Consider the following 24,782-nt stretch of genomic DNA (forward strand, 5'->3'; position numbering starts at 1 on the left):
ACAATTAGCTAAAGTATGAGGACTTTAGTTCTCATCCAAATACTGTACATTTCCAAGATTTGACAGTGAGAAAATTATTAAACTTCTTAGCCTCAGTGTAATAATGTCTGTATAATAATGAGTGTGTTGGACCAACCAAATGTGGTCTTCTAAGATAACATTGGTCCTCTAAGGATAATGCTGCCCTTGGATGCAAGCAATTATTTTAGGAACTGGTAACCACATAAAAATTCTGACACCTTTGGAAAAAGTGATACATAAATATCAAGCTAAAGTACAAAATTCCTGTACCTTGCTATTTGAAAATAACAACAACAACAACTACAAACAAATATATTGACTGAAAGTCATTCATCTTGGATTCTACACTGCTTGGACAGTTTCTATGACTATAAAGGGAATGGGCTTGAATAAAAAGATTTCTAAGATCTCTTTAATCTCTGGAACTCTAGTGATCTAAGATTGATGAACTAAGAAGAAAAGCACACCCAATATATCTTTAATAACTATTGGCAATAGGAAAAAATTATAGAAGAAACTGGTATATCTGAAACTATTTCTGTGGTATCTGAGATTATTTACAGGAACATATTCTTAAACTCTAGTCACTTATGGGGAGCTTCATATCACATAGTAACAAAAGGACTCATATGTGAGATGTTAACTACCTAGCAAAAGTACTCACGACCTAAATAGAACTTATTCATCAAAACACCTACTGAAGCTCAAGTTCTCCCTACACATTTCCTAGCACTCAGTTATCCATCCTACATTTTTTACAACTCCTGTGATGAAGAATGCACTTTCTTTCAAAATAACTCCTTTTGATCCTGGATATTATTTTTATCTTATGGTATAAATAATCTGATTCCATGGAGTGGGATCCATACCTCACCCAAGATTTTTTTTGCGGGGGGAAGTAATTATTTCTAATTCCAATAGTGGGACTCAACTCCAAGATAGAAAAATAAATTACAGATTTGTATCCCAGAGGGACTTAAATGTGAATCTTACTCTGCTCCTTCTTAAATACAGGCAATATTTAACCTCTGGAATCTCAAGTGTTTCATCTATGAAATGTATGTAATAATTCCTCTCTTGCAGTATGTGGTAAGATTGCATGTAGATAATATAAGTACAGTTTGCATCACAGTGCCTAGTCTAGGTCCTCCAAGAAGCCAAGAGGGGATTAGGTATACATTAGTGTAATTAAAAAAAAATGCTTCTAAGGGAAAACATAAGTGGATGAGAGGAAGGTGGGAGAGATGTCAGATTGTGATACAGGTACAGTGGAGATGAAAAGAAATTGATTGTGTGCAAGCATCTGAGACTGAGGTGTGGTTCTAAGAGAGGTTGGCAAGGCAGCCAGGGAATCCTTAAGCCAACCTATCTTATTATCACTGCCATGTTCAATAATTGATTGGGAGTAACCTTGTCAAGCATGGCCTTGTGTAAATGTGATGATGGGTTTTAAGGGTTGTTGGTAATTTACCATCCTAGCAGGTGAAGTTGAGAGACAAATTTTCAGATGCTGCGCTCCACCCTTCTGCAGCATAGACTTATGTCTCCACACAAGTTCAAGGAGCATCTGGTCCATGATTGTGCTGATTCTTCCTGAGGGGAAACCCACGAGAGGCAGGTTATGGACTGCACTGCAGCTCCTGTAGCTTTAGTTGATCTCAAGACCTCTCCAGGCCTTAAGCCTCTACCTCCTCCCACTATCCATTCTGAATTTCCTTCATCTATCAACTTGGCAGATCATTGTAGCTTAGCTGGTAGTCTGAACCAACCCTTTATTCTCAGGGTAACCATTTTAAGGACACAGTTGTAATAAAGGAATAGTAAGACGGCCCCAAGTGTATCATCTGGGTTTCACACATTTCTCCCTGCCCCATCTGTGTGAGAACAGATCAAATGCCTCCTACTGCTCAATATCAATTACCTTTGCCAGCATGAAAACTCCCCTTCTCTTTTGCTTGTGCCTGGACATAAGTAGTCCAAGTGCCCTGTTGGCAACCATAACTGTTAGTTCCATGGAACCCTTGCTGTGTTCCCTGGTAAGAGTCACTGGGAACAGTGCACAGTATGGAAGTTTCTGGTTTAATAAAGCCACCGCATCTTGAGTAATGGCACCAACTCGTTTCAGAGTGTTGTCTCTAAGTTGATGATTCAGCTTTGCTTTAAAAGGCTTTCTAATAACCAGCAGATACAGCTTAGTGGTTGAGCATTGACCTATGAAACAGGAGGTCAAGGTTCGATTCCCAGTCAGAACATTTCTACCTGCATGAGATTATATTGGTAGCTTACAACTCATATGAAGGGAGTATTTATATCACACTAGAGGCCCGAATTCATGCATGGGTGGAGTCTGAGCCTGGCCAGCGATCTAGGCTGATTGGGATGGCGGAAGGTTGGCCAGGGAGTGGGGAGGAGGAAGGGGCTGCAGGAGGTTGGCTGTGGGAGCACACTGACCACCAGGGGGCAGCTCCTGCTTTGAGCATCTTCCCCCTGGTGGTAGGTGCACGTCATAGCAACCAGTCGACCGGTTGTTTGGTCGCTTAGGCTTTTAGATAGATGATAGATAGATAGATAGATAGATAGATAGATAGATAGATAGATAGATAAATGAGAAAATGTTATAAATCTGTTTCTCCATCAGGAAGAGCCAGTTGTTAAATATCTAACAGCACATCACTGAGTATGTGATAACTCTTATGTATCCTTCACTCTGAAGTTGGTTACCTTGCTGTGTAATATGCTAGATAGGATTCTGTGTTTGTAGGTAAATATTCCAACCTTATAATGTTGGGTGAAGCTCTGTGGGCAGTAAAAACAAACAGTACCCAAAATAGGTGTGTGTGTGTGTGTGTGTGTGTGTGTGTGTGTGTGTATATATATATATATATATATATATATATATTTGAAAAGATACACCTATTGGCCCTTACATGATGGAAAAGGCCCAATAGAATCAACTTGCCACTAAGTGAATAGCGCCATGTTGGACACCCGCTGTTGCAGTTTTATGTATTAGGAGAGGTAGCATTCTTTAAATTGTGTTTAGACTATTTATTTGCATGTCAATGCCAGAAATGAAGAGCTTATGGCAGTATTTCAGATACAGCACCTCTGATATGGTGCCAGATTGTCTATAAAAATTATGGTTGTTTTTTTTTTATTCTTTATTTTCTTTCTTTGTTCATCTCAACCTCTTAGATGAACAAATGTAATGGTAATAACAAAGTCAATTGAGATTATAACTTATTTAGTTATCGATTATAAAATTTTTGGTAAAATAAAGTCTAAATTGTGCCTTGGTAGATTTCTAGCATTTCATAAACCACCAGAGTACTAGTGTCATTCATTTATCCCCAAAACTATTAAGGAAATAATAGGTAAAAATGAAAAACAATAAATTTCCAAATATATAACAATAAATCTAAAGTTACAGTTCTAAATCTATTTTAAACATAAATTCTAAAGATAAATTTAGAATTAAATTCAATGACCTAACTATCTGGGCCAAGTTTTAAGTTAATTTAGGAGTCATGGTATTATATTCCTATATATACATTTACATGAAAATAAAGCTGATTAAGCAATGTATTCTGGAAATAACCTCAGATCAAATAACATTATTTTCTTTTAAAACTAAGGAATTAATTTAATTTATTAATTCCACATAAAGATTAGCTGCTCAGTGAAGCAAAAATATATTAAAAAATAGATGGTAAAGAACAAAATAGATTTAATTGATAGCAGCTTTGGGAGAAAGCATATTATAAAATAAATTAGGTTTAAAGTACATAAGAGTCACTGTTTTATTGCATGGTGAAATATTTCATGATATAAATTATATCAAGACATTTAATTTTGGTACATATATGTTATTAAAGAAAATAACTACTGTCATCAGCAATGGGAGTCTTATAAGCAAATGCATAAGTAAATGAACTATATGTGAGTGCAAATGGTACCTTTTTATTCTTTTGCTACTCATTTATTTAATATCACCAGTGAGAATAACATTTTACCCAAATTTATTTAAATTTTTTAATTTTTCTTTTATAAGTTTTTGGCTAGTAGCTATTTCTCATTTATCTATATTATTATTTTATTTTTCAACTAGAGGCTGGATATGCACAAAATTCATGCAAGAATAGGCCTTCCTTCCCCCAGCTGCCAGCACTGGCTTCCCTCTGGCACCTGGGACCTGGGTTTCCCTCCGGCCGCTGGCAGGCACCCAGGACACAGACAGCCCCAGCTTCATCCGGAAGGTTGTCTGGAAGGATATCCAGTCTAACTAGCATATCACACTTTTTTTAATATATATTTTATTGATTTTTTTTACAGAGAGGAAGAGAGAGGTATAGAGAGTTAGAAACATCGACGAGAGAGAAACATCGATCAGCTGCCTCCTGCACACCCCCTACTGGGGATGTGCCCGCAACCAAGGTACATGCCTTTGACCAGAATCGAACCTGGGACCCTTGAGTCCGCAGGCCGACGCTCTATCCACTGAGCCAAACCGGTTTCGGCGCATATCACACTTTTATTATTGTAGATATGTCTGAGCTTTAAATACACTAGATATGTTAACCCTTTGCACTCGCTTGCTTTTTTCTCGATTCCTTTATTCTACTCGGGATTTAATTTTTTAAATACCCCAGATTTTACAAAGCACGGCAGTAGAATAAAAGACTGGAGTTTCTTTTCATACAAACTTATTTATTTGGATTTTTTTATATTTCAAGTTATTGATACATTCAAAGAGTATAAAAAGAGCTGCTACCGATGCTAACCGTGTCGAGTCACACTCGACATCCGAGTGCAAAAGTTTAATCATGTTACAGTTTTTGTAGCATTTTCTATTGTAGTTTGCCTTTTAGTTGTATTTTTTTTATTTAAATTATTTATTGTTTAAAGTATTATATATGTCTCCTTTTTCCCCCTTGACCTCTCCCTGGCTGTTCCCAACCCCCAGCACATACCCTCAGCCCCCTACTGTCTGTATCAATAGGTTATGCTTATATGCATGCATACAAGTTCTTTGGTTGATCTCTAGCCACCGCCCACCCCCACCCCCATCTTCCCTCATAGGTTAGGCAGTCTGTTCAATGCTTCTGTATCTCTGAATCTATATTTGTTCTTCAGTTTATGTTGTTCATTAAATTCCATAAATGAGTGAGATCATGTGATATTTATCTTTCTTTGACTGGCTTATTTCGCTTAGCATAATGCTCTCCAGGTCCATCCATGCTGTTGCAAAAGGTAGGAGTTCCTTCCTTTTTACAGCAGCATAGTATTCCATTGTGTAGATGTACCACAGTTTTTTAATCTACTCATCTGTGGATGGGCACTTAGGCTGTTTTCAAATCTTAGCTATGGTAAATTGTGCTGCTATCATCATAGGGGTGCATATATCCTTTCTGATTGGTGTTTCTGATTTCTTGGGATATATTCCTAGAAGTGGGATCACTACTCATGGACAGTCAGGAGACACCAACAATCATGGGCAGGCAGGTCATAGGCAATCCTCAGTCAGGATCATGGCTTTCAAGTCCCTCCCAAAAGTTCAAGTCCATCTCCTCTTCTTTCCCACACAATCCAATAAGCGCATTCTTTAGACCTCAGTTCAAATACCAACTCTTTTGATCTGTCTCCCATCAGGGCCCTGACACAGAGGGTGGCCTTGGCACCTCAGATCTCGGCTCTGGGCCTCCAAAGTCCTGGATTGTGGGCACTTTCAGCAGCCACTCCAGGGGCTCAGCTCCGTGGAGGCACCCCTTCATAGGATCGCCTTTTAGTTTTTTATGTTGTTTTGAGTTGTTAACTAAGGTGGTAGGTGACTCTCAGGTACAGCGAGTCCCTGACTTATGGTTTGACTTAACAAGTTTCCAACTTTATGATGGTGCAAAAGCAATACCCATAATAAATTACAGGAGATATTCAACACTTTATTATAAAATGGGTTTTGCGTTAGATGATTTTGCCCAACTGTAGGCTGATGTAAATGTTCTACGCAAGTTTAACGTAGGCTAGGCTAAGTTATGATGTTCCCTGAGTTAGGTTTATTAAATGCATTTTTTACTTACTATATTTTCAATTTACAACAGGTTTATTGGGACCTAACCCCAATGTAAGCGGAGGACCATTTGTAGTGTGCTAATAATTATTCAATATTTATTTAAACATTTATTTTCAGAGTTCTCGACTTCCTTAACTTAACTATTGGTGCTTCTCAGAAGCCTTTATTTTATGCCTTTCCCAGGATGATATAAACTACACCTGACTTTAGGCTGGGACCAGATGCTAATGACCCTATAGATAGTTTATACTAACAGCCCGAATGTCTCCTGTGCCAGATTTCTGCATATTGCCATATGAATGTTCCCCATTCACAAATAAACATCAAATAGAACAAGTACAGATTACACCTGTCAACATTCATTACTCCATTTATGTACTTGCCTAAAGTTAACAGCAGCAACCATCCATGTGATGGGCCTGAACTTGTTTTATCACAAATACTTTTATCTCCCCTCAATCTCTTTGTCATAAAGTCCTTAAATCTGCTTTTAATCCTCTTTACATCTCATTGATCTTGTTCAAATGACATTTCCTTTATTATAAAGAGATTGGCTTCTTCCTAAGCACTCAAATTATCTTTGTAAATTTTCTATCCTAATCATTATGTGTTTTTTTCCCCACTTGTCAGATCAATCAAAAATCTTTATGAAAAAAAGTTAATTTTCATGTTAAGGAAATATTTGTAATAGGATTTTAAGAAGTATATTCATTTTTACTGGATTTTAGTATCACAAACTTTTGATTTTTAATAATTGAATAAGACCTATATTATTATATTCAGTAGCATAAATACATATTTTCTGGAGTTAGACATTATAAGTGTTTTGTTTTGTTTTTAATATATTTTTATTGATTTCAGAGAGGAAGGGAGAGGAAGAGAGAGATAGAAGCATCAATGATGAGAGAGAATCATTGATTGGCTGCATCTTGCACGCCCCCTATTGGGGATCGAGCCCACAACCCTGGGCATGTGCCCTTGACTGGAATCGAACCTGGGACCCTTTGGTCCACAGGCCGACGCTCTATCCACTGAGCCAAACCAGCTAGGGCATAGACATTATAAGTGTTTTTGATAAAGCAGTCTTAGAATTAGACTGATATTCATATGTGTGGTTTTCATTTAAAATCAGTGATATTTGTAATGCTTCTGCTACTAGACAATTATTCTAAATTCCTGACAGAAATCAGCAGATGATAATAAACAGCAAGACCTAGACATTACTAAATGATACATGAGATCATTATACTAATCTAGCCTTTGACTTATCCATCATTTCCCATCCAAAACTCTCTTTTGAAATAAAATTGCAGTTTCATTACTTTAAAAAATGTGGTTCTGCTCATACATTTTCATTAAAAAGACATTAACTTTTCAGAGAAATCACAAAAAGATTTAATCTCTATTTGATTCTAGAATCAAGGATAAATAAAACATGAACTGTTTATTTTTGCCAATTAAATTTACAAATCGCCTTCATCAAGTTCTTAGGTAAAAATGATTGCCATTTATTTTACTTATAATATGTGAAGAAAGCCTATATTTTTATACTGTGAAAGTATATATATTTCTTTATTTTGTTGTTTTATTGCACAGCAAATGGAAGTAATTGGGGATTTTAGAGATAGTGAACCTGGTTGTTATTGCAAGAGTTGAGCATAAGAAAGGATGAAAGTTAAATTGTGGGAAATTTCTCTACTAAATCGGTGGTGTTGCCACTGGTTCTGCTTTGCTTTACGCAGGTGATTAAGGCAGTGGAGGAAGGCTACCGTCTGCCAAGCCCCATGGACTGTCCTGCCGCCCTCTACCAGTTAATGCTGGATTGCTGGCAGAAAGACCGAAATAGCAGGCCCAAGTTTGAAGAAATAGTGAACATGCTGGACAAGCTGATACGTAACCCAAGTAGCTTGAAGACGCTGGTTAATGCATCGAGCAGGTACAGGCCAGACCTGAGAGATTGTCCTGAATTTAGCTAATTCAGATTGATGCCACAAATTTTAAATCACTTATGGACATAAATTAACCTCTAAATCTGCATGATACTATTTTATTTGACTATCATTTTTGCATAAAGTTACTCTCTTACAATGAATAAAATATAAATGATTATACTTAAAAGCACCTATACCTAATCTAATAGTGTAACATACCCATATCAGAAAATGCTAACTGTAGCCAAGTTTAGGTAGTATTTTTTTAAAAACCAGAACACTCAAATGCATGTATTTCCATGTGTATTGGACCCCACATAGGTGTGGATGGGGAAAAGGTAAAATTATGAGACCATAAGGAAAAACCAAATAAGCACTGATCTATTTTACACTGAAGATATCTACCAATAATTACTTTTCATGTTTTTATAATTGGTTTTATTGTCTGTATATTTTATGAATATTGACAATGCTTTTAGGGACCCTTTACTCTTATCTAGTTGAACACAGACATGTGGCTAATCAAATATGAGAAATTTTGTGGAAAGATTTTATTTATATTTTTTTTCATTGATTTTTAAAGAGGAAAGAAAAGGTAAAAACATCAATGATAAGGGAGACTCATCAATTGGCTGCCTCCTACTCACCCCCTACTGGGGATCAAACCCACAACCCAGGCATGTGCCCTGACCTGGAATTGAAGTGCATGACCTCCTCACTCATAGGTTGATGCTCAAACACTGAGCAACACTGGTTGGGCTTGTGGAAAGATTTTATATGAGCAAATAAGTATATATATATATATATATATATATATATATATATATACACATACATATATATATATACATATATATATATATACACAAATAAGTATATGAGCAAATAAGTATATATATACATTTTATATGAGCAAATAAGTATATGAGCAAATAAGTATATGAGCAAATAAGTATATATATATACATTTTATATGAGCAAATAAGTATATATATATATATATATATATATATATATATATATATGCATTTAAGCAATGTTGCATTTTTATAAAGTATACATTATTCTTTAACCTGAGAAGTTATAGAATTATTCTCTCAAAAAATAAATCAGTTTGATTCTTTACTATAAAATTTGCCAGATTGTTATTTTCACTGTATTTGAGGTAATTGTATATTTTTACAAGAAAAAAGTGTCACGCCAGGAACTGAATTGGCTGTGTATTAACATGAACTAAATGAGAAATAATTTGTTGATAAAGTTACATAAGTTTTATGATTCTGACATAACATTTGTTTACTAGGCAAAAATTCATTTTTAAATACAAATGAAGAATGAATCTTCAAACTCTGTTCAGGGATCATTAACTTTCTGTGGCAGCAACTGGAGAATGCATCTTCTTAGCAATCATTCCTTATGTTGTTCCTGAAATATCTGCTTTCAAACTGTTTGTTGCCATATAAAATATTAAATATTTCTCTCATCTACTTGTTTGAATTATGCTAAGCTGTCACAAATGGACATAAAGAAAGGAAATCAAAAGGGACATTTTTATGTTCTAAAATGTGTTAATTTATATCAGCATCATCATTACAGCTTGAGAGCAGTTTAAAAATCTACAAAGAATTTTTGTAGTTTCGTGTGTGCAGTATGTAGGATCAGCTTGCTAGGTTTCATTTAAACAGATTTGGCTTAGACTATACCACTTACTAGCCATCTACAAATCCCAACTTCAGAAGGTGTTAGTTCCTGACTCATTCACTTTCTCTATATCTCTATCCCTATCACAAAACTTGGTGATTTCAGTAACCATGTAGATGATGTTTGAATATCTCTCAATACCTTGGAATTTTCTCCTTTAGTGATTTTGGTCTCTAAAATACCTTGGAATCTTCTTGTCATAGTCACATTCTAAACTTTGCTATTAACAAAAATTGCACCTCTTCCACAATCTCAACTTCAAGATCCTACTCTCCAGCTGTTTCCACCTGTATTTCATCTTCCATGAGTCTTTGATCCTAATGCTTAATGGCTACAAATCACTACAAGATTCCCATTTACCCATGCAACAAATAGCTACTGTGTCATGCTGTGGGCTAGGTGCTGAGTATACAGCATTGAGCAATACACAATTATGGAAGGGATATACTAAACAAAATAAAAACATTAAAAAACAACTTTGGTGTTGGAATGGAGAGTGAAAATACAATTTATGGGGATAACAAGAGGCTAGAGTAGTTGTGTAGGTAAGACATGATGATGTCTTGAACTAAGGTGGTGACAAATGAGATAGAAAAAAGTGGTCAGATGTGCAATATAGGGAGATAGAATGGATAGTATGCACAATGATAGATTGGGAGGGATTTGAAGATAAGGAAGGAGTGAACTATTGTATCAGATACTATACTGGAAGCACTTCAGGAGGAAATGGATGTAAAAACGATGACCATGGTTTTAGAAATATTGGAGTGATATTTCTATTAGAAATGTGGAAGCAGGATGTAGGCATATACATATATGAGGAACCTAGCCAGGAGATAAAAATTGGCTAATGATAGATGCTATTTGAAGCAAGAAATCGGGTAAAATTGTCTAAGTAGACTGGGGTTACAGCCTGAGCAGAAAATATAAAGGGCCAAGTCCTAGTTCCCACCAAATTTTAAGGTAAAAAAAATAATAATAATAAGGAATAATAGGCAAAGGAGAGTAAGAAGAAACCAGGAATGTTCAAGGTCATGGTAGCCACAAAAGAGAGAATAGTGATTCAAAAAAGGTTTGAGAGGGAGATAGTAGTGGTAATGTTGGATGTTTCTGAGAGGTCAGTCATCTTACAGGTTGGGAAATGTTCTGACTTTGGCAACATAGAGGTCATTGCTCAGCTTAACCAGAGCAATTTTTATAGAATTGGTTTGTAAGAAACTACACTGGGGTAGTTTGAAGTGTAAATGAGAAATGAGAAAGTGCAGAGAACATGAGTAGAAAGAAAGATAGCCTATATCTTACGGTTGAAATTTAATTAAATAAATACCCATTAATGGACATTTAAATTGTTTTTGTTTACTCTCAGTAGAAGAAAAAAAATTGTACATATACTCTTTGCCCTTTCATCCAATTATTTCCTTAAGATACATGTCCAAAAATGATTATCATCATAACAGTCATGTTATTTTTAGCCAAAGAGTATGAATTTGTTTTTTTAAGAGTATGCATTTAGTGTAATGAAAAACAGCCCATGGTTTTATTGGTCCTATTTAGTTTTCTTATGTGTTTGGAGTTACATTTTGTTTTCCAGGTTCCACTACTCCTAGGTGAATTAACAAGTGCCCCTACGTGAAAGAATGAGATCAACAATAAGTTCTAGACTCCCTAAGAAATTAAGTGAGCACAAGTTTCTCTAGCAAGGTCAACAAGTATTTGGCTTTCCCCAAATTATCCTGCATATCTATTTGGTAGTAATTTTTATATTATTTTTATAAACAAGACAATAATATAAAATAAATACATCTAAATCATTACATAAAAATTTTAGCTAATGTTTTATATTAAAAAAATTAACTTATTAAGTCATTATAATTCCTCATAGACTCTGGATAGAAAATCATTTGAATAAACATCTGATGTTGTGTTCTGTATTTCAAAATATTATTTTTTTCTGGTTTTGCATTTACATACTTTTCCATATCAGTATACATACAGACCCAAAGATCCACTGACTATGAGCTAACATTATAATATAATTTGTTGTAAAGATTAAAATATTACTTTTTATATTTATGTTTTATGTGTTTTAGAGTATCTACTTTATTGGCAGAGCATGGCTCCCTGGGATCTGGGGCCTACAGATCAGTAGGTGAATGGCTAGAAGCAATCAAAATGGGCCGGTACACAGAGATTTTCATGGAAAATGGATACAGTTCAATGGACGCTGTGGCTCAGGTGACCTTGGAGTGAGTAATTTTTCTGATCATTTTTACATAATTGCTGGGGCGAGAAAATTTGTTCAGAAACCTGTCTGGATGAGGTCAAGGCAAACCAATTAACTTTTGTCCATGTGTGGCAGCTTTCAAAGAAGCCTCTTCATTTTGCCTGTATTGTTAACAATTGCATGGTTAATGCTACTTTTGTCCGGTTTCTTTGCTTCTGTGCTTTAAACAAATAGCATTGGGATATTTGAATAATTGGAAAAACAGCTTTTTGGCAAAATAATGGTAATTCATGTTGTGGAAAAGATGTTTTCTTGACAAAGTTTTTATACTGGTCCCTGTGTTATATAAATGTAAATACAAAACAAATGTAAGCACAATTGGTATGACTAGTCCTACATAAGAGAAAAACATCCTTAAATTTCAGCTATGATGAACACCCAGGAAACAGCAGCTTAAACACAGCTTCCCAGGCAGGGATCTCATTTAATCTCTAAGCGGTGCACCTTGTATTCTTGCCATCCAAGAATATATTAGATCCTGCCTCTGATTTGCTATTTGGTGCAATCTCAGTGGAACCAATTGTGCCCTCTTCTGTTTGCACGTTTAAGGTGAAATTTCTCAAATCTTATTGAATAAAAATCACTAGAGTTAAATAATAAATCCTTTAAGGTTGTAAGTGGTTTGTATTTTATTATGTATTCTGTATGTGTAATTATTTCAGCCTAATATTTGTTATTTGTGAAAGTTATTTGTCATTATGGTGGTTCCATCTAGATTACATAAACATGAATAATGTTTTAACCTGTGAATATAATGATAAATTGCTTCAAGTACCTACCAATTCAAAGGTTAAAATATTGTTATAAGGATTAGAACATGGTAGAACATTCTAAAGCAGTAAGCCATGGTCCATATCCCATCACTTCATATAACATGAGAACTGAGCAGTTCTCGTTCACCATTTGTATTATTCTGGCATTTTGATTCATTGAATCCACTGCACAGCCACAAAAAAAGGTAACAGGGTACTGTCATTTATCACCAGTTAAGATCACACGTTCTCCACATTTCTCCCCCATTATACCTATAACCGAAAGGACCTAAAATAACCACTCAGCTTGCTTCCATAATTTACTGAATCTCATTCTCACTATCACCATCAAATCATATTTATTTGAAGACACATTTTCTTGGCCCATTTTTTTTTGACACTCAAAGAGTTCATTTGTGCTATATTTAAAATAGTGAACAGAAAAGTTTACTGATAATTTAAAACTATTTTTACATGATTGCTATTTAATTTTTCAGTAAAAATGGTCATTTTAATTTAAAGTCATTTGTCATTTTATATTAAAATGATACTGTAGGTATTTCTTCTACCCAATGTCAGATTACTTGTAAATATATAATAAAAGTATTTACATTAAACAATGTCTCCTTTTTATTTAAAAAGCACATGTATACATATATATCATTCTACTACCTTTTAGTTTTTCCCTTCACAGAAAGTTACAACCACAAATAATGGTTTTGCACTACCAACCTATTTTACTTTGTCTCATTGGGACCCCAAAATACTATAATTATGTTTAATATTTTAGCATTATAATTTGATATTATCTTATTTCTTTTAATTCTTTCCTCTTTTCTTTCCTATCTTCAAACTCTCTTCATTTATATGTTTCTTTCAAGCCCTAATACCTTCTTCTATCTTATAATGGTTCGCCACTTCATTTGTATTCTCCAGTAATTTTTGTCTGGTCAATTTTTTCTATATCTCTGTTACTTTGGTTGCTTCTTGCCTCTTGCTATAGTGTCTCCATCAGATATTTTTGTCTTTTAATTAATTTACTCTGACCAGAAGAGTAAGGTGAAATTAGGATTCATATGGACATCTCTCTGTTCAGGGAACGTTGCCCTCCATATGTCAATTGCTTCACATTCCGGGAGCCCAAATAAACACATCCTGAGCACATTCCTTACTAGGACCTGGGCCAGCAAAGCTTAACTAACTCCAGTGAAGCTCATTTCTTGGAGAGTCCAGCACCTCTAACTATATGTCCTCTTGTTTATTGTGTTTTGACCACATTTTTCCTATTTGATAAGAATATATTTATCGAATAATATGGTAACTAACTCACAAAATAGTGAGTAGTCAGTTACTTCTTTAGTCAAAAATATAAAGTAAAAGAAAAATATGTATCCTCTGTGAATTTTGCTTGTCCTTCATATATATATTTGTAATGCTATTTGAAGTAGCATTATTAAAGACTTATGGCAAAGAAACTGGGATACCAGCTAAAACCAAAACAAGCTTTTAAAACACTTTGATAATGGTTTTTTACACATGGTCTTTACCCATATCTAAATATTAATTTCATGAATCATGTATAGTATTATAATAAAATATTATAAACAATGTTATTGCCAGAATAGAAACTGAGATCTTAAAGAATGCATTCATACCTATAATAAATGCTTATAAAAATGTTGAAATCATTGATATAAAATAAAATATCAAATTGTCATATACCTAAATTAGAAAAATATGTATAATAATTTGTGCCATCAAATTTGGTCTCATAGTGGGTTTAGAAAAAGAAGGTAAATGATTAGTGTTTTACAACCACTTACTTAGGTTAAAAATTATTCATAAAGGTTTACTTTTATTTGATTATTATTTTTTTGCCAACACATGTAAATATGGCTTAATGTGGAAAGGAAATAAAAAGCTTTGAGATCTTAGAGTAAAAACATGTTCACCAGAAGAGGCTTTCAACCCTAGACATTGCTGTTGCTGTTCTCTGTGCCTAAACCTTGCTATTCTGTGTAAAGAACTCATTGTTATGGAAGTAATGAACAGTCTGTACTGTGGTGTGCAAATGCACTGAGGTATTGTTGACGGGGAACTGAGAGCTTCAGGTGAGTTGCAAATTGAATCCAAATATGAATTGAGGATAGTATTGCAGTTTTTTCCTGTTGCTTTTTAAAATATATTTTTATTAATTTCAGAGAGGAAGGGAGAGGGAGAGAGATAGAAACATCAATGATGCGAGAGACTCATTGATCAGCTGCCTCCTGCACGCCACCTACTGGAGATGGAGCCTACAGTTGCTTTTTAAAGTTCTTGTCAGACTTGTATTATAACACTGATTATTCAGAAAATGAGTGCAACCCAATGAATTCAAATATTATACCAATTGTGTGTAAACTACTAAAATGAAAGTTTCTCAAATGCTGAGCCAAAATTTGTGCACACTAATTCAAATAAAGTTCTTAACTTTTCAATAGTCATTATGCTAATTTTATACAATTAAAGTACACATATGAATACGGACTATCCTATTTGTTCTATATAATTAAGATAAAACTTTTAGTCTAAGCCTCACAATGTGTCATCCATTGAAGATCATGACCAAGCCAACAAATTCCAAAGATACAACTGAATGACAAATAACCAACATTGAAATTTAGTGAGTACTCATTAAGCTCTCTTCTCCCTTCTCCTATCCAGCCAATGTTGGTGTTTCTAAATACCAGTGAAATGGCTAAAAAGTGTGTAAAGCAGAAGGGAGAAGAATGACTCATCCACAATGGGTAAATTAAATCCTGAATAATCAAAAGTTGCTCCAACATTAACTAGACATCTCTCATTATTCTCTATTTTTTATTTTGCCATTTTAGTATCAGAATATTAAGATTTTTCTTTGTTTAATATTATGGAATAATATTTGAAAAAATGGAATGGCAACTATTTATATTGGCAGCTTTTATAAAACTAATCATACTTTGCTGACAAAACCCAAAGTATTTTTAATGTAACAACACTATTCCCATCATGTTTAAATTTATAAGCCTATGCTGAAATACAGTTTTCATCATTAGAATTGTCTTTGGGTATTACTTAAGATTCCACCTGGTCATGATAAAATAAGGTAATTTTTGTAAAGGTGACATACTTAAATATTTGCCCAGCTATAAAATTTTCTATATATAAATGAAATGAGTAAAATAGTTTATATGCATGGTTTCTAAATCATTTTTAAAATTATTAGAAATAGAGCATCACATTTATCAATAATTGTAAAATACTTTAATTATTATCAAATGTATCTCACATTGTCACTGCTAAATTGATAATTTAATATGTTCTTTGAGGAGTAAAATGGATATTGTTAGAAATTGCAAAAGTGTGAGACAATACTACTTAAAAGAAAATAATGCATTTAACAATATAGAAATAAAGTTATTTAACCTCTCCTGGAAATATTTTTCTAATACCATTTGAATTCCCATTTGCAATATCATTACAAAAAGCATCACAAATATCATTCAAAGTACTGACTCAGAATGTTTCTTGTGTTATTTTCAGAGAATGAAGTTATATTTACCCATAATATAAAAATAAGTTAAAACAGTGGAAATAAAAATAAGTCAAACCAGTGATTTGATATCAGTTAGACAAAATGACCATGAGTTGGAATATGAAAAACACACACATGTACAAATCTACATACATACATTTAAATACTGCAAATTAAGGTTTTGGTATTTTATATATAAAGTTCATGCCTTTTCAGTGGGAAAAACCTATAAATTCCTTTTCTTTCAGGTTTTTCAGAACAAACTATAATGGTTATTTTCCAAATTATAATGTTAATAATTGGATTAGCCATCTGAATTGTGCACTTTAAGTATATATTACATTGGTCCTTTCAACCTGGGGTATATAAAGCATATGATAAAACATGTTTGATTATAGAACCAAATTTCAAATACTAGTTATTTAAACTGTACAGTAGAGTTTATTGTTTTATGTTAAGAAATATTAGTTTCTTTTTTCCTAACGTACGTCCAAAGTATGCTAAGTAGGCACCTATCAATACCCTGATTTACAAAAATCTTTATGATTCATCAGTTACATGTGGAAACATGAGAATATTATTTAGCTCATAATTGAAATGTTCATGAAGTATAGATTGGGTTACCACAGTCTCAGACAAAGAAATATGTGTTCAGTTTCCTTCATTTACTATTTTCTCTCTTTTAGAATTTTGGTTATTTGATGTTATATCTACAGAGTTCTCAATTTACAGATGAATGAGTAATTGCATGTAATTTGAAGTACTCCTCTCAAAATCACACCTGAGAGTAATGAGAAATTCAAAGAGGATGAACTTTGGCGTTAGGTTCCTAATGTTAGTCCTACCTCTGCTACCCACTGGCTGTGCTATCTAGCCAACTAATTTAAATTCTTTAAGACTGTTTCCTCATCCATAAAAGGAGATTAGCAAAAATTTATTTCATAGAGGTATATATTTTTCAAACATATAAAAATAAGACGTCTTAATTATGACCTATTATTTTTATATTTGATGCAGTGGTTCTCAACCAGGGGAGATTTTTGCCACTTAGAAGACAGATGGCAATGTCTGGAGACAGTTTGTCTTATCACAACAAAAGGCCAGAGGTGGTGCAGCCATTCTGGTATTTAGTGGGGAGAGATAAGGGGTGCTGCTGGATAGTCTGCAATGCATAAGATTGCACCCACCAAAGAACTGTTCAGCCTAATGTTAACTGGGGCAAGGCTGAGAACTCTAGCTAACTTTAAAAGAAATAAGAATAAACTAAAACCTCCTTTATTCCTATGTTAGTCTGTAGCAATTGTGTATTCTGTTTCATAGCCAACAATAGTGATTTTGTAACAAAGCGAATTTTTACTGGTGTTTTAAGTTTTACTGATACCTGTTTTCCATGCCTACCATTTTTACTATTATTTTAATATTGTATTCTGTTGTCTTGTAGCTTTGATAATCTCTCAGTTTAATGTTTAATAGTTACATCCTAAGAAATCTGTTTCTGCCTAAGCATGCACTATTTCTTCTTTAGCTGCCTGCCATTTGCTAAATCTCTCATAAGAAATCAAAGCATAAAGAGAAAAAGAAACTCAACATATTATTTAAATAAACAATTATTCCCAACACTAATGCATATGGAGCTTACATGCCCATTTCTTTCAATTCTATCATCTGATAATTAAGATGTCTTTCAGTTTCCAAAATTATTCAATTTTATATATAATGAGTCTATGTCATTGCATCCATTTTCATAAACTCAGACAATCTGAAATTAATACATTTACTAAATGCAAAAATATTCTACTTTTAGCATAACATTCTATAACGTATTTATCTAAGAAATCTAACATGACAACTTTGTTTAAAAATGTTGAATTGTTCACAGTTATTTTTCTTATAATTAGTGTTATCACTTGCCAAACATACACAAATCATTATATTTGCCAAATACATACCTTAAGGGGATAGGATTCCTAAATATCCTAAGAAATAACATTTTAAAAACATGGGCACTGGCCTTGAGCTCCACAACATGTTGTTAGTTTTGAAATCTAAACATTTGTCACTTTCTTTTGGATACTAAGCTTATTGAGAAGAAACAGAATGGAAGTACCTTGGTTGAAAAGACTTTCTGATAGTGTATAATCTTCAGAATGCTCTAAGTGCCAGTAGAACCTAGACGTTATTTGGCAAAGAAATAAGGTTCTGGCATTTGGGTTCCACGTAAAAAATAAAATATTTGGAAGTTTTATAAAAGCAATGTAGTGGTGAATAAGTTCTCCTAAAGATATCTGTTGTATAAAATGATTGTACTGACTGAGTCATTTGAAGAGTTTAGTCTTCAATTGCTTAGCTGTAATTTAAAAAATATATTTTTATGCTAACTCCTCTTAGCAAAAAAAATGGGCATGTTCATATTGTAGATCCATATTTTCAAAACTGTTCAATGAAATTGTACCCTTTAATATGCATATCCATTGGTAAGCATGTGCAGATTTGTTTTTTTTTTTACCACTCTGCGCCACCAACATAACGATGTCTAAAAAGGGGCAAATAAATATAGTATCACTCCTCCTTGTCAATAGTTCCTGGATGACAAAAAGATATCTGAGGTACATTTTTGGAGCCTGCCTTTGAAAATTGGACCCTGTATGTCTAAATCAAATTAGTTTCTGTGAAATGTTTGCCTCTTTGCCAGCGTGAAATATTGAGGTGTGCTACAAACTGAATCAATACATACATCCAATGTGTGCTTTCTTCATGCAGGGATTTGAGACGGCTCGGAGTGACTCTTGTCGGTCACCAGAAGAAGATCATGAGCAGCCTTCAAGAAATGAAGGTGCAGCTGGTAAACGGGATGGTGCCATTGTAACTTCACTTTAATGTCATTTCATTGAATGAATGTTTCTGCACTTTGTAAACAAGCCCTGAGATTTATTTTAACAAAGAGGGGGAAAAGGAAAACTTGGTGATTTCTAAACCTTCTGGGAGCATTTCTTTCAGCCACAGAATTTGTAATCAGTGTTTTAGCTGCTTGTCAGTGTCTTCATTTTTCAAGAAACGAATATGACCTCCTTGGAATAACAACACAAGGTTAAACATGATCTTATCTCACAGCAAAAAATCCTTCCCACTACTCCTACAAAATTTTGTACATGAAATATATAACTGTAAACTGCACCTTGATAGACTGAATGAAGGCAGCACCTTTCAAAACTTCCAAGAATCTACTTGAAGGGAAAAGTTTTATAGTCATTTGTGGGCTAACAAAAGCTGCAATTTACTGAAGTTTACTACAAGTCTTAATTGTCTACATAAGTGTACTGAAGAGCAATATGGTTAGATAGTTTCTTAATAGGTAACTTCTTTTGCGATGTTAAAGTGCTGTTACACAGCGTTAAGTTATAGAAACTAGTGTATAAACATGTCGCTTGATCAAGGACAAGTACAATACAGGGTGTATATTTATTTTTCTGTGTTATAGGATTTACGTTTAGTCGCTCTTCTAGAAACTATATGGTAATAAATGTGTATATACTGTATCATTTGCTGTATACCCAGGAATCAATTTAAGTTGGAGTTTTGTGTATATGTGCTTGCACCTGTGTGCATTACCATTCTGCTTGCATTTTTAATAGTTTTAATTTTAGCCGCATACAGGAATAAGTGTTCCAGAGTGGAATATGAACAAGAGAAATAGGGAAGCAGTAAAACAAAATTTAACACAAGCTTGTGTCTTTTTTCCCTCTCGTGTTTCCAAAAGCTACTGAGTCTCTTTATTCACTAACAGGAAATGTCTGTTAAATCCCCTTTGGCTTTTTAAAAACACTTTGTGATATCTGTGACAATACAGTTCTTCTAGCCATTAATCTTGCACCCCTGTAAGAAATTTCACCTTTTTGAGTCCCAGAAAATATCTTGTCAAGCAACGTTGACACCGAAGGGCACATTTTCAGAAGGATGGAGAAGGATTTGACTGTGCAGACTTCTGTCAATGTTGTTAAATCCAGGCACATAGCACTGAGCATTACCCCTAAGTGTTAATCCTTTGTAACCATTTTCCTTGTAGCTCAGCTCTAGAAATTTTGATACTAAGGCAGCAATGAAATGATGACAAATATATCTACTTCCTTCATAATTTTCTCTATTTTGAGACTAGACAGGTTCTATTTGTTGATAGCTGTCTATTCATTTGGAAATTTCATCTTCTATTCAGTTATATCAAATTGAATTTATTTTAATGAACCAATTTAAAGTTTTATTTAATTGGCATTATTAAGAAATATAAGATATATCCCATGTATACTCTATATACCATACTTGATGAAGACAGATCCTGAAATCTGTGGTACCAATTGTAAAGTTTATTAGAATATGAACAAAACTGAGATTCTTACTAAAATAACCAAATTTTTGTATAGAAATCATGGAATGACATGTGATTCAAGGAGCATAGCATTTAAACAAAATAGATCCTACTTGTGAACCATAAAAGGAATAGGCTGGATTAGTGAAATCCATAGGAAATATACCTGCATTATACTAATGGCACCTCATTTCTCATTCCCAAGCACCTATTTTAGTTGAATGTTAGCACATAAAATAGTAAACTTTTGAGAAATAACCTCTTTTTACCATGTCCACCTTTTACTTAAGTAGTAATGTAGCATTTTTCTAAAGAACAAGGTCAAAAATAAGGAAAAGAAAAAGTTCTAAACAATTTTCAAAGGATATATTGATTTTTTTCTAATTATGACTCTGATTGCTTATTTGGTCTATAGTATAGTATGGCTCCAAACAATCTATGCTTCAAATATACTCTGCTTCAGTGAAATTTTGAGAGAAAGTAGAGAGAGGTGGAATTAGTAAGTAGGCATTGCCATTATTAAAGATGCATTTGTTCATTTCAAGAAACATAAAATTAGCTAAACAAATTCCTTTTGTACAAAATAATTGGAAATTGTTATTAAATTGTATTAAATTTTGTAAAACAACAACCAAATCTAAGTGATAAGTAACAACTGAACAAATTCAAAGTAAGAAGAGAGTTGTTGATTTTTTTAAAATATATTTTTATTGATTTTTAGAAAGAAAGGAAGGGACAGGGAGAGAGAGAGAGAAAAAAACATCGATGTGAGAACTAAACATTGATCAGCTGCCTCTTGCTCGCCTCCTACCCGGGATCCAGCCACAACCCAGCATATGCCTTGACTGGGAATCAAACTGGCAACCTTTCTATTTACTGGACGATGCCAAGCCAACTAAGCCACACAGGCCAGGGCTAAAGTTATTGATTTAAAAGAGAAACAACCATAAATTTTTAGAGCTGATAGACAAGTCACAATTAGTTACACATAAGAAAGATAGTTGCTAAATTGTTTTCCAGCTTTATATGTTCAAAGATGATTAGAAGGTCAGGATAGAATACGTCTAAGTGATTAGAATTTCAACTAACAATGTAGATTTTCTCTTTTCCACAAAAAAATTATGCATTAATTTGGATCAAATTGATTTGCTTCCTTTGCAATCTCGGTGTTCATTTGGAAAGTAAATTGAGATAAATGTTAGATAGACACATAACTTCTATCCATATTTAATTTTGGTTGAGAATTTCTAAGGAATGTCAATATGATTTTAGAAGGAATAAAGAGACTTTCAAATAAGATGCACTTCCCCTAAGAGAGGAAATATTTGTTCACCTCTGGATATATCACCAACTGGGAAGTGCCAATCTCATCTATAAATGTGAGAAGTGGAACAGGAGAAAGAAACAGCTTTTGTTAAAAGCAGTGAGACAGTAACCCAGGGCAAGGTTTGACAGATCTTGATTGTGTGATTTCTTATCATTTTGGTTCAATTTGTCACCCACCAGACAACTGAAAACAAAACATAGATTCAATAATTTTACCACGAAAGATTTGTCAAATGATACATAATGTTTTCGTAACTACCAGTAGCAATATCTTTAGGGCATGAGTCTTTGTCAGTGTTATTTTGAAAATCAATTATAAGCAGGGAGTAATATTCAGCTTACTGATATCTGTTGAAATCACTTAATTACTACTTTCCTCATCTTGCCATTTGCTCACATGTAAAAATGCCATATAATCTGTTGTTGTTGGCCATTGGAATGTATGAATTATATGTAAAAATGTAAAGATTTTCATTTTCTCATTTGAAAAAATTAATGTGCATGGTCATTGATTTCTCATATTTTAATCAAGTCAGTGTTCTGTAAAAATTATATTCCAATATTCTATATAAACTTAAATGTGGCCAGCATAATCAGTTTCAGAGTTGCCAAAAGTTAAGAACATCCTTAAGTCCGTTTGTAAAAGAGTTTTAACCATGTGCAATGGTGAAGAAATAGCTTCGTATTTCAAATTTAAAAGAAACATTACTATCATTTGAACACTTACGTGTTTGCATGTCTGCTGTTTAATCTCTCTGTGAAAGTTACAGGGTGGTTAACACCCTTCTTTCTCCCATTCAAAGTGGGTTCTCAGAAGCACATGCAGGGATACTTACCTGTGGAAGACGTTTTTGGCTGTAACTGTGGATTGGACAGCAAATGCTGTTTGCGTCAGATATTAGAAATGTACTAGATGTACAATGTTGCATAGTAGAGTGAGATAATTTCTCATTTTTTCTTTCTAAACATAAGAAAAAAAAAAGAAAGCTAAGTATGATAGTAAACTGTCTTTGCTTATGTCCTGCCAGATGTTTAATCTCAAAGTAAATTAAAAGTAGGTACAATAAGATGTTGATGATAATGAATAAATAGTCAAAACACTACTTTTATTTGAAATTAATAATTGAAATGTCATCATTTTTGCAACTATGTAACACAACTAGTTACATCAAATATTTTTCTCTATCATGCTGTTAATTATATAGTAATGTATCAAAGGAAAAGTAGAAAAAAGATTTCTTTTCATTTCTTGCTGATTTCTGAAAGTCTTTTGACACATAAATGATTAAATATCTTTGTCCAGAATGACCACATAATTATTGCTTAGGAGAAGACACCAATTCTTTTTTTTAAAAAAAGAGTCTATTTATAATAATCAAAAGCAAATGTCATGTCTCTTCTAAATGAAAGTGGCAAAATATCTTTATTAAGGCTGAGCTATATTAATAGCAGAAGTTTCAATGGTCAACAGACTTGTGAATCTTTAGACTGCAATGGTTTGACAATTAATTATTTAAGATTATGTAAATTTCATTTATATTAGTCTGAGAATAAAACTTAGACTCACTCATTTGTTAATATGTTTATTAAGATCTCTTAGTTTCAGGCCAAGTGTATCTTATTTTACACCAGGCATTAGGGTATCTCCAGTCCCTGCCTCAGCATTAATTCAAGGATGGATTAGCACTTATGTATTTTCCCTCATCTGAAGCTCTCTGTGCATTTGGTTTGTGTACATGTTTTTGTAGTGTAATATACAAAATTTTATATTTTTTCAAAAAATAAAAACCCTTTAAACAGAGTTAAATCGGACTGTCATGCTTGACCCTTTTCCAGAAGAATTTAAATTACAGCCTCTGTATAATGATTTCAGTTTGTTCTAATGAAAATGTTGGAATGTCTTATGCTCAATATTTTAAATTCAATCAGCATCCAATTTTCTCAAAGACCTATTGATGAATCTTTGTATTTGAATGTTTTTTGTAACTAGAGTTTGACACTGAGATTGTAGGACATCAGCATAATTATGGGAAACCTAATTAGGAGTTGATTTGTAACACTGTAATGTGACATTACTTGCAAAAAACAGAAAAGTGTGTTCATCATCTGCAAAACTAGACCTGCTGTCGATGGGCCTTAGCTGGTCATATTCTCCTTGCCAAGCATCTGCTTATGAAACCGGGTGAAAGAATTGCATTCCTACCTTCTTACCAGAGTGGTGCCATTGTTCACAAACGCTCCCCTTCTCTCCGTATTGTATGATATCAGTCTCCTTTTGTAAAGAGCAGAGCAAACAACTTGCTGTATTCAAGGAAATTAATCATATTTGTATTTTGTTGCATTTTCATTCTTAGAAAGTGACATCACATGCCTATGAAAATAATCCATAACTCCTTTGCCTATGCATAAAAATCATTATTTCAAGGGGTATTATTTGATACTAGAGGCCCAGCGCACGACTGAAATCACGCGAGGAGGCGCCCCGCCTCCCGCCGTGCAAGGAGGCAACCTGCGGGGGGCCGGGACCCGCGCCTGACTTGCAGCATCCCCTAGCCACCCTGCCTGTGTCCACTCCGGGGCTGCCCGAGCTGCCGCGCTGGCTTAGGCAGGCCCACCTGCCCCTGTCTCCGTCTTCGCTCCGGGCCTCACCTGCGCGTGCAACCTCCTCCTGTCCAGTCATGACCCGTTACGGCATCCCAGCCTAATTTGCATATTACTTCTTTTTAGTAGATACTGATATAAAGACTCTGAATTCTGTGTCAGCAAGTAGACTATCATTGCCCTTGT

General features: G+C 33.9%; 1 protein-coding gene across 9 annotated transcripts in view; it reads left to right on the forward strand.

Annotated features, from left to right (window-relative positions):
- Nucleotides 1-19,175, forward strand: part of EPHA5 (EPH receptor A5) — a gene marked incomplete at both ends in the record, with an annotated part of 329,203 nt that extends 310,028 nt beyond the window's left edge. For 5 of the 9 annotated variants that reach the window (XM_079777094.1, XM_079777095.1, XM_079777096.1 and 2 more), the window contains 2 exons: nucleotides 7,831-8,024; nucleotides 11,811-11,970. In XM_079777094.1, the coding sequence (XP_079633220.1) occupies nucleotides 7,831-8,024; nucleotides 11,811-11,970 (354 nt within the window). Of the gene's footprint in view, nucleotides 1-7,830; nucleotides 8,025-11,810; nucleotides 11,971-19,069 lie in introns of those variants that run through there. The other 4 variants (XM_079777090.1, XM_079777092.1, XM_079777091.1 and 1 more) reach the window with 1 other exon arrangement.
- Between the last annotated feature and the right edge of the window lie 5,607 nt (nucleotides 19,176-24,782).

Source organism: Cnephaeus nilssonii (genome assembly GCF_951640355.1).
Source record: "Cnephaeus nilssonii genome assembly, chromosome: 1".
Taxonomy (NCBI): Eukaryota; Metazoa; Chordata; class Mammalia; order Chiroptera; family Vespertilionidae; genus Cnephaeus; species Cnephaeus nilssonii.